General features: G+C 37.5%; 1 protein-coding gene and 1 long non-coding RNA gene across 2 annotated transcripts; one reads left to right on the top strand and one right to left on the bottom strand.

Annotated features, from left to right (window-relative positions):
- Positions 1-334: 334 nt before the first annotated feature.
- LOC147510680 (uncharacterized) lies at positions 335-2,092 on the bottom strand. The gene is made up of 3 exons (XR_015216847.1): positions 1,960-2,092; positions 858-1,016; positions 335-713 (listed from the first exon to the last, which is right to left on the bottom strand). It is a non-coding gene; the product is annotated as an uncharacterized LOC147510680 (long non-coding RNA).
- A 7,035-nt stretch (positions 2,093-9,127) lies between these two features.
- On the top strand, positions 9,128-9,472 carry LOC147510681 (uncharacterized). Its single transcript, XM_086598218.1, has one exon. It carries the CDS (start codon positions 9,128-9,130, stop codon positions 9,470-9,472), a length of 345 nt encoding a protein of 114 aa, XP_086454344.1.
- The last annotated feature ends 1,921 nt before the right edge of the window (positions 9,473-11,393 follow it).

The following is an 11,393-nucleotide window of genomic DNA, read 5'->3' on the forward strand; positions in this document are numbered from 1 at the left end:
ATACGTAAAAGAAACGGTAAGAAACGATAAAAAAAATACAATAGGTAAGGAGATTGTCTTTATATAGGAGTGGAAAAAAGAATGAGCAAAAATAATAATAAGGAGTTGATCATTTTTGTAAACTTTTTCTTTTAGCCTTTTTCTTCCATTTGATTTTGATTTTTCCTTTACATATATTTTTTGAAATCCTTGTAAATCTTGTATCGATTTTGCTCTGAAATGACAAGGTGATCAATAATTGTACAAGAGCACACAAGTTTGTGCACAGAACAGAAGGGAAGCTGATCGAGTGTGTAAAATAACAAAATAAACAGATCAGACATGCATGCGCATATATACAATACCCATTGTACCAAGTGATTTCTCTTATGCTCAGAGCTACATTGTGTTTCCAAACAAAGTATATTCAAGCAATATACTCGTATATATCAAGCATTGGCTCTCCAGTGTGCCAAGAAAAGAACAAATATATTCATTGAATTATAAGTGGTCACAAGGCAAAAACCAGCAGTGGTCTAACATATCAGCAAGTAACTATGTATATAGGTCACAAACTTAACAAAACCATAAAAGATGTCTGAATCCAGAAATACTAATACCACAAAAGCACCAATTGTATCTGTATCCCCGTTGTTTAAGCAATCAAGCCTAGCTCGCAAGACGGATATACTGCAAACGCCCTTAGTAGCTTCATATGTAAGTGTCCATGTTGCCTAGACAATGATAATCAGTACAGTAGCAAGGGTAGACAAAAAATTCAACAAATGCTCACTTCATCTACTCAAAACAAGCAAATGGGTGATGGGTCAATTCAAGTGAAAGTAACACTAAAATTAATGGCAAACAAAAAAGCTTACAGATTCAGCTCGCCATCCATGTCCAAATAAAAAATGCACTGGTTCCAGGCCCCTGTAGCAGAACACCATCAATGGTACAGAAATCCCGCCATGGGCAGTTGCAAGCATCAGCAGATGACCACGGCATAAGATCCTCATAATAGTCCCTTTCCTCGAACACTTCAAAACGAATAGATTAATTAATAGAGTCAAATAGTACCAAACAAATATGTAAAGATAGCTATGTTCTCCTTAAAATTCATGACTGCAGTCACAACAGGGAGTAGTAGCAATAGAAGCATAGCATTGACATGAAAATTCTTTTGTGTGGAACCATTTACATGCACGAAACAAAACTTAGCTTTAGTTTAACCAATATCAGTTTATAAGTTGTAAGGAAACTCATATGGAAGATCTCCTAAAACTTGAACTGCCTTTTTGCACAATGGTAAGGACTACTAGTTACGTATCATTTTCGTGCCTTTTCGCTATAAATCAGCTGCTATGCAAGAATCTGGAGGTTCGTAAAACACAAGCAACATTGACAGAGAAAGAAGCAAACCTGCATAATTATATACATTAATTTCCCAAGAGTCGAGATATGTCTTTCATGCAAGACGCATGTTAAACAGCTTGAAATGCATAATATCTTTATAAATCCCAAGCAAACCAAGATCTGCATATCATTATCGTGAAAATGTACATCACTATTGCTTAATGAACAGATTTTTAGACCAAGACTATCGGACTTAGGACTCATAAGACATGACACATACAGAGCACAACCTTTTATTGCTAATTCTCTATCTTGTATATCGTAATGCACTCACTAAGGAATCACTCACCTGAGTTGTTTCTTATCAAAATACCACACTTAACTACAAAAAATATTAAAGTAAACCAGTTCATCAGATATATTTGCGCATTGCAGACTATGAGCCACAAGTCCATGAGACGAACACATATACGATATCAGTGTGAGCTCACGCGTGTATTGGTAAGTAAAAACATGTAGAGAACAACACCTTTTCACAAACATGCTCCATCACCAATATGAAATATCCACCCTCAATATTCAAGATAAAATTTCATTTCCTTTCAGAGCAAGAGAGAGAGAGCTAACCTTGTATTTCGGTAGTTGGCAACTTGGCGGTGAACTGGTGAAGGAGCTCTTCTCGGATTCTTTTTTTTTGGGTAAAGTTCTTGACTTCTCGCCTTCTCGGGTTTTTTTTTGTTTTTTTTCCGAAAAAAAGTGAGAAAACCAAAGAGAAGAAAGTTTCAAACGTGATCTTTTCAAAATCTCACGATATATACGGTTTTTACGTTTAAATCGTGTTTCAAACGTTTTAAACGCGATATTTTGAAAAACACGGGTTCAAAACGTATACAAGACGCCTTAGCAATTAAACGGGTTTTAAATGCGTTTTATTCAAAAAAACACCGTACTTGGTGACAATGAACGCAATACCACACGCCTATCTAGAATTTCACACACTACACCTACATCAATGGCTAAAGAACCAGAGACTCTTCTCTCTAATTTTTATAAAACACTAAACGATGGCCCTAAGTCATGCATTATTCTTGCAGACCTAGTGGGGGGTTTTCGAATTCCCCCGAATATATTTAACTTGTTACCGGTTTTCCATGGTTTAGACCACGAGAAGCCTTACCAGCATATGCGTAGGATAGAACAAGTTCTCACTACATTCTATCACCCTAGCGTAAGTTTGGATCAAGTTAAACTTAGGGTGTTTCCTTTCACCCTAGCCGACAAGGCGGTGACTTGGTTAACTGTCCAAACGCCAAACTCTGTGGACTCATGGGATCAACTTGTTCAATTGTTCATGGAACAGTTTTACCTACCATAGAAGACCGATGAAATGCTTCAAAAGATTCATTTCTTCCACCAGAACCCTCATGAATCCTTTTCAGAGGCCTAGAACCGTTTCACTGATATTCTCATAGAATGTCTGCATCATAACCTTGCAAAAGACACGCTTATTCGTGCTTTCTTCAAAGGGCTTTCACATTATCATAAAGAGGTTCTAGATATCATGACTAGGGGTAGTTTTCTTAGTAAAGGAGCCTTGGAGGCTTATAAATTCTTAGAAGATCAATCTAAGAGGAACAACAATTAGAGTGGTAACAACTTTTCCCGCTCCACTCCTTCTTCTTTTGAGGTTAAACATGATCTTGAGCTTAAAACTCTTATCGATGCCCTCACTAAAAAGGTAGATGTTCTCTCTGTTCAACAACAGCCCACTCCAGTCATGAATGTTAACTCTACTCGTTGTAATGTCTATTTTAGTCTTGAGCATTCCGACTTTTATTGTCCTCTTGTTTATGCACAACCACCACCACAACCATCAAACTTCAACCAGTTAACTTAACCTCAAGGACAAGGAAACTTAAGTGACCAGAATAGAGGTTTAGCGCCCATGACCCAGAACTATCAACATCAAGACATGAACGCCCAACAAGCCTTCATTCAAGTTCAACCATCTACAGATAAAGTAGTAGTGACCTTGTTGGAAAAACAAAATCAAATTATACAACAAAACTCCAACTTGATGAAAGATCAACATGATCAAAACTCTAAAATAATGCAACAAACGATGCAAATAATGCAGTCTTTGTGCCAAAAGGTTATTGACATGTCTCCTAACCAGACTAATAACCAACACTCGGAATAAACATTATTCAATGTAATGGTAATATAACCCCAGGGGACCTACAAGTAGTCACTACCCTTCGTTCAGGGAGAGTAGTTAATAACAAAGTGATTATGTCTGCAGATCGCTCACAAATAGATACTGAAAATGAAACCATATCGAATACTGTCATAGAAACTGAAGACCCTACAACTATAGAAGTTCTAGTATGGACACCTAGATGGAAAACGGCTAAAGATAAAGCAAAGACTAAAAATACTTTTGACCCTTATGCTAAATATAGAGATAAACCACCGTATACCCATAGACTAATTGTGTCTAAAAAGGATGAGAATTTTGACGAGATTAGGGAAGTGTTTAAAAATCTGACTATAAACCTACCTTTTCTAGATGCTATAAAAAGTCTACCTGGACACGCTAAGTTTCTAAAAGAGTTGTGCACCAAGAAGAGGAAAACCAACATACCCAATGAAGCCTTCTTAACTAAACAATATCCCTCTTTATCTGAACATAACGGAATGATTAAGTACAAGGACCCTGGTTGTCCTACTGTATAATGCACCTTGGGAGATTACTTCATAACAACTGCTCTATTAGACCTGGGGGCGAGTGTTAACTTACTCCATTTTTATTTATATAAACAACTAGGTCTAACAAAACTTCAACCAACCAAAATGACTTTGCAGTTAGCCAATCGTTCTATTAAGTATCCTAAGGGTGTAGTTGAAAATTTTCTCGTTAAAGTTCAGGATTTTTACTATCCAGCCGACTTCGTTATTGTCGACACAAAAGTTGCTCATGATTATATTCCCATCATCTTAGGACGTCCTTTCTTGGCAACCGCCAATGCCCAAATCAATTGTTGGGATGGCTCAATGACTCTTTCTTTTGGAAATCTTTCTGTGGAAGTTAACATGTTTAGAGAAAAGTAGGGATAACTAGGTTTGCCTGTAGAAGGAGATGTGAAGTCCATTGAGAGTTTTGTATCTCACATTAGTACGGCTGACGCTTTCATCCCCACACTAGTAGATACCCCTCTTATGGAAGAAAACAAATATCATAATTTCTACTCCCTAGACGTAGATAACATCTAGGAAGATTTTCTTCACCTCTTTTGCAACCCTTCTTTGCCACCTCGCGAGTCCCCTCCTATTGATATCCATTCATCCCTTGACGCCATGACGGAAGAAAAAAATTTCACCCTCTATCCCAGTGATTCTTCTGACCCACCTATTGAGGAATGTTTTGTATATCTCAAGGACTCTGATGATATAGAACTAAGAACACTAGTTGAGCACCATTCACCCACCTTACATCCTCATATCACTCATTCACCTTCCATCACTAATATTCCCCACCTTCCACCTCTTTCAAAGGAACCTTGAGTTTGCACTAAACTTCTTGTTTCTCCTGTGCTTCATGACTTTCTAAGCCCATCTGGTGAAGAAGTAATACCCAAGGATAAGCCACCTCACACTTTTTCATTTTTTTCATTTCTTCCTTCTCAAACTTATCCACATCCCATGTATCTTCCATAACCATCCATTTTCTCACGTTCATTCACTTGGCATCCCTTTCGTAGGAGGAAAAAGAAGAAATTGTCTGCTCGATTAGGTTCTAGATCCATTTGAATTCACTCTCATTCCACTAAGCCACGTCATAGGAAAGCTAGGTGCTTAATTCTGTTTGATGGTGCATCCCGTGTTAATTATTTATGGAAAGATCCCCAATTATTTAGATTATTGATATATGATAAATTGCATATTAATACATATATAACACATTAAGTCTAGGGAATCTGACTTTAAAAAACCCATATAATTTTTGTAACATACCACCTTTCTGGAGTATAGGCCAAACAAAAAATTTCAAACTTAAAAAGAGTTTTCCAATTTTATTTGGGGGTAGCGTATTTTGGTATTTCATTTCAAAACATTTTGCCACCCTTTGTCTGTTATGTTTACTCCAATTTAGTTAGTACATAACAGTTTAATTGTGCTTCATGTTATCATACCATCTTTACAATATTTTTGTTACAGGTACTGCCAATTTTTGCCACGTTTCTATAATAAATTCTTTCCTTATCTCTTTACACTTTGAGGACAAAGTGTTCAATTGTTTGGGGATGGGATAGAAACATTTGCAAAAAATTAGACACTTTTAGGATGTAAATTACACACTTTTCTTTATAAAATATTTAAAAAATCATAAATATTGTGTATACTAGGCACTTAGTGATAATGGTATTGTTTCCTTCTCCATGATAATATTAGTCTAGAAATCTCACATAGTACTTGAATTAGGATTTAATTTTTGAAACTTAGATTAATATATAGGTAATAGTCATTGCATCTTTTCACGAACATCTTGTATGAGCATCTTTGATTGTACTTGACAGTATTTTTTTGAGACCTAGGTTAGAGTACTTAATACATATCCTGTGATCATCTAGCCTAAAAGCCTCATAAGAGTGAAATATCTGAGTGATGACACTAATAGGGTTATATACTAAAAGCATTATTTTTCTATTAACTCTAATTCTTTATATTTTGAATGAGAATCATATGGGCAAATGTTATGCATATTATATATGTTATTAATTATATGCATGTGTCTAATACTTTATGTTGTAGATGATATGGTGTGTGTTGACACACAGAAGATCATATCATCAGTACCTTATAAAGTATAAGTAAACGTTCACAACCTAAATGGATTTAGACTAAACCATTGGTACGGTTATAGTATAATCTGGTATTAGTCTATCTTGACTATAGGATTATACTAGTACACTTTGTGTGTATTGAACAGGACCAAGTGAGATTGATTTTCTTTATACTGACTATATAAGAGAACAAACGCCTATGTTATTATGGATGTTTGTCCTCTTAATCCGGATATAATAACGGGCACTTACGTGCATCATACATTGTTTTCAATCATCAATGAGTGAGATTAATTTTTCAATCATTAATTTGTTAATTTGGATAATGACATTGTATGTAAGGTGTGATATTGATTATAGAAGGAATTTGTGACCCGCAGGAAGTCGGGTTAATGATGTCCCCTTGAGGAGCTCATAAGGATTGTCATGTAAACCCTGCAGGTGGATTTAATCCAACATGACAATGAGGTTGAGTGGTACTACTCAAGGATATAAGAAGTTGATTAATGTAGTTGTCAGTACCTTAACTTAATCAACGGGCATTCGATATCTTAAACACGGGGAGATCAACAAGCATATAATATGGAGCCCATAAACATAACACATAATTTGGGATTAGGGCGGTAGTGCAACAATGACCTTTAGTGGAATAAGCCATTTGTTGATGGACTTGGGCCGTGTGTTCTGGGCGAACATGGGAAGCCCAAGCCCGTCTGGAGGCCCAACCTTAATTTCCCCTCATGGTCCCTATTGTAGCCTATAAATAGAAACCCTTCTCTTCTGGCTATTTTTACTATTCATCTGGATTGAAAAGAGAGGCAAGAAAAGATAGATCCAAAAATCGGTTTTAGCTTTGTGAGAAAGAAGGGGATTGGTAGATCGCTGCCCACACAACGTCCAATCTATTGAAAAGAATACAACAGAAGATCAAGAGGTGGTTGCTGATTTCATAGCTATTGGATTCTCAGAGTTATCTTAGCCGATTCCAGAGGTAAATTTCTAACCAAACCGTGACACCCCTTATTCCGCTGTGCGTGGGTGTTTCGCGGTTAGTAGTAAATCATTCGGTGAAACCATAACGGTTCCTACAATTGGTATCAGAGCATGTAAATTTGTTGGTAGATTTGGTAGATGTATAACTGTTCTAACTTGGTTTTGCAGGCGTCTAGACCAACTGTTATGGTCAGAATGATTTCTGAAAAGAAATGGATCGATTTTGATTTTATGAAAAGTGATCGTTTTTACGATTTTTGTTTATTAGTGGATGTAATTTAAATCACGGTATGTATCGTGTTGTTATTTTTTTATCCATGATGTAATCATATGTAAAGATCAAAAGATCAAAAGATCAAGAATTGGATTGGTTCTTATCCGAAATTGAGTTTTTTATGTTGGAGCACGGGTTGAGCGCAGGTTGCGCTCAAGCGTCTAGAAGTCGTCAAAGGCTGGAGCGTGGGCTGCGCTGATGCGTCTGGAAGTCATCAAAGGCTAGAGAGCGTAGGTGGAGTGCGGGTCGCGCTCAAGCACCTAGAAGTCATTGAAGGCATGAGCGCGCCACGCACCTTGTGCAGGCACAAACGGAGCGCAGGTCGCGCCCTTCACAGCAGAAAGAGATTTGTTTTTCTCTATAATGAGATGAAATTTGTTTGTTGTTCGAGGGACTATGAAGTGATTTCGTGAGGTTTCCAATGAAGGAAACATGCCACGATTTCTATAAAAAAAAATCGGGGCGCTGCCCCAAACCCCGCGACCTGACCGGGCAAGTCAAACCCTGTTAAATTTTGCGAAGGCAACTAAAAGAGTTCGGCGAACAGGATAGAGCAATGAATATGGGCCATAACAGTTGGGAATTTATTTTCCATTTTATTGTTCATATTTGCTTATTCTATATGCATGTTTTTATTTGTGGATGTTTGCTAAAAAATAAGCCCACATGAATAATATATAACATGAAAATATACCTGACCAGTAAACAGAAAGATCCTCAGTTCTAAATAACTAAGTAGGAGCGGGAATTTGTTTCGTATAAATCCCACGGTCTCCATTACTAGTTCGTTGGTGATGTAATTATACTTGCGCGTCGGTTTTAGTGCCTTCCTCCATATCGGATGAGTCTAATTACGGATCACCGAACAAACTTATCAAGGAAAACTATATGAAGTTATTAATGTATGGATTCACTTCTCCATCTAAAGGGATTCATTACAAATAATGGACTAAGAAGTTGAGAAATGGTATACACTTAGATGCAAGTAATGGTATCCTCCCCATCGGAGTCACTGCTATTATTTGTAGGACCAAAGAAAGGTCAACATTTTAGTTTTACTTGTCTAGATGGCATGTGTCCACTCTAACGAAAGTGGTGTCTTTATTAAGTTATTGAGAAGTAGAACTAATAGGAAAAACCTCTCTACACGAATGTAGATATGGTAAACGCGTCCACACTATCGCGGGCTTACTACTTCTCGGTGTGTAGGGTGCTGACGGGTTTGTTAATTGATTTTTAAGTTAACTCCAAAACTATTTCCACGAATGTAGAATGGTAAACGTCCACACTATCGTGGCTTACTACTTCTCAGTGTGGAGGGTGCTGACGGGTTGATTAATTAATTAATTTTTGTTATTAACTCAAGAAGTTTTTGCCCTACATAATAGTAATTTTATGTGATTCTCAGGTTTTCAAAATGGTTACTTTCAACCCACTAGTAACTATTCTTAAGGAAAACAAACTTCTTGGCCCTAATTACATAGACTAAAAACGCAACTTGGATATCGTGTTGACTGCTGAAGAGTACAAATTTGTACTTAATGAGGAATGCCCACCTAAGCCTGACAATATTGCTGGAGAATAGGAGAAAGTAGCATATAAGAAATGGAACAAGGCAGATGAGATGTCGCGGTGTTACATTTTGGTATCTATGTCAAGTGTGCTGCAACTTTAGCATCAGGCCATGACCACGCCTTATGATATGATGCTCAATCTCAAGGAACTTTTCGGACACCAGAATAGGGTTGCTAGGCAAACTGCCATGAAAAACTCGATGACCACAACTATGACTGAAGGGACTCCTGTAAGGGATCATATACTCAGGATGATGGCTTATCTGAATGAGTTGGAGAACCTTGGAGCTGATATCGATGCGGAAATGCAGGTTGATATCATTCTCATGACGCTGCCTGAAAGATTTAAACCGTTCCGCCTTAACTACAACATGAACAAAAGGTTGTATTCTTTGGCGGAACTTATGACAGAACTTCAGTTAGCTGAGAGTCTCTTTAAGCAGAGTTATGTTTAGGTTTATGCTACTGAGAAAGTTTCTACTTCTACGCCTAATGGCGGTTAGAAGAAGAATAATGTTTAGAAGCATAAGAACATGGCAAAGAAGGGCACGGGACCTCAAGGAGCTATGAAAAAGCCTAAGGGCAAGTGCTACAAGTGCAAGCAGTCAGGACACTGGAAGCCAAATTGTCCTCTTCTCAACAAAGAGAATAATGGAGGTATGTCTCATGCACTAGTCGTTTAACATGTTTAGCGGTATTATCTACCAGTACTTGGTGTGTAGATACGGAAGCCACTAACCATGTCTGTATTTCATTGCAGAGGTTCCAGGAAACCAGAAAATTTAGTGCTGGAGAGATTGCCTTATCTTTGGGGATGCTACGAAAGTAGTAGCTGTTGCAGTAGGAGATGTTTGTTTATCTTTTGGTAGAAATAATGGTGTTAAAGAATTTTCTTTATGTGCCTAATTTTAGAAAGAACTTGATTTCAGTTTCTATGTTAAGTAAGGATGGGTATCCTGTTTCTTTTAAATGACAAGATCGTCATTAAGAAAAATAAACATTTTATCTGTTCTAGTGCATTAGAATGCAATTTATACATCATTAACCTTATTCCACCCATAGTGCATTAAATTTTACCCCGAGTAGTATTATTCTAGAAGTATTGAGAGGAGAGACATTAAACTACTTCAATACCAATTGTACAAGAATAGGAACCACAACGTGTCACCAATGGCATACAAGAACAAGAGGTGCTTCTTTGTAGTGAGAGGGTTGTTAGACAACCTGATAGGTGGATTGGTTTGGGAATGTCTTTAGACATAACCACTGATAACCAAGATCCTGATCCCTGGACCTACAATGAAGCACTCCAAGATAGAGATATAATATCTTGGCAAAAGGAAATAAATTCTGAGATAGAATCTATGGATTCTAATCAAATCTGGGAGCTTGTAGAGCCACCCAATGGTGTAAAACCCATTAGATGCAAGTGGGTCTATAAAATGGATGTCAAGACAGCTTTCCTTAATGGACGTCTTGAGGAAACCATCTATATGGAGCACCAGAAGGATTCATTGAAAAAGGTCAAGAGCATCTTGTTTTGTACAAGAAATTTAATGGAAATGTTGTGGTATTTCTTGTGCTTTATGTAGATGACATCTTACTCATTGGAAATAATGTGAAAGTGTTGTCATACATAAAGGTATGGTTATCAAAGCAATTTGATATGAAGGACTTTGGAGAAGTGGGTCACATCCTTGGGATCAAAATTATAAGAGATCGCAAGAAAAGGATGTTATGCTTATCTCAGGCTACCTACATTGATACTGTGTTGACTCGTTCTAACATGCAAAACTCCAAGAAAGGTTTCTTGCCTTTTAGGCATGGAGTTCCTCTATCAAAGGATATGTGTCCCAAGACACCAAAAGAGATAGAGGACATGAAAGTGGTTCCTTATGCTTCGGCTGTAGGAAGCTTAATGTATGCCATGTATGCACGAGGCCAGACATCTGCTTTGTTGTTAGCATGGTTACCTGATATCAGAAGAACCCAGGACAAGGGCACTGGACTGTGGTAAAACATATTCTGAAGTACCTGAAAAGGACTAAGGATTATATGTTAGTATACTAAGCAGATAGTTTGGTTCCCTTAGGGTATACAGATTCTGATTTTCAGTTAGATAGGGACAAGAGTAAGTCTACCTCAGGTTGTGTGTTTACCTTGTGAGGTGGAGCCATAGTATAGAGGAGTGTCAAGCATAAATGAGTGTCTGACTCCACCATGGAAGCTGAATATGTGGCAGCCACTGAGGCAGCTAAAGAATCAGTTTGGCTCCGGAACTTCTTGTAAGCAAGTAAACACATTGAGCGCAAGTACCACCTAATAAGAGGAGATGTTACTGTTACCAAGATAGCATCAGAAGATAACCTAGCTGAC

This window comes from Coptis chinensis, chromosome 3, assembly GCF_015680905.1.
Source record: "Coptis chinensis isolate HL-2020 chromosome 3, ASM1568090v1, whole genome shotgun sequence".
NCBI classification, from domain to species: Eukaryota; Viridiplantae; Streptophyta; class Magnoliopsida; order Ranunculales; family Ranunculaceae; genus Coptis; species Coptis chinensis.

Bases quoted from the DNA above. Each gene is read 5' to 3' on its own strand.
- LOC147510681 (XM_086598218.1), top strand. From the start codon at position 9,128: ATGACCACGCCTTATGATATGATGCTCAATCTCAAGGAACTTTTCGGA.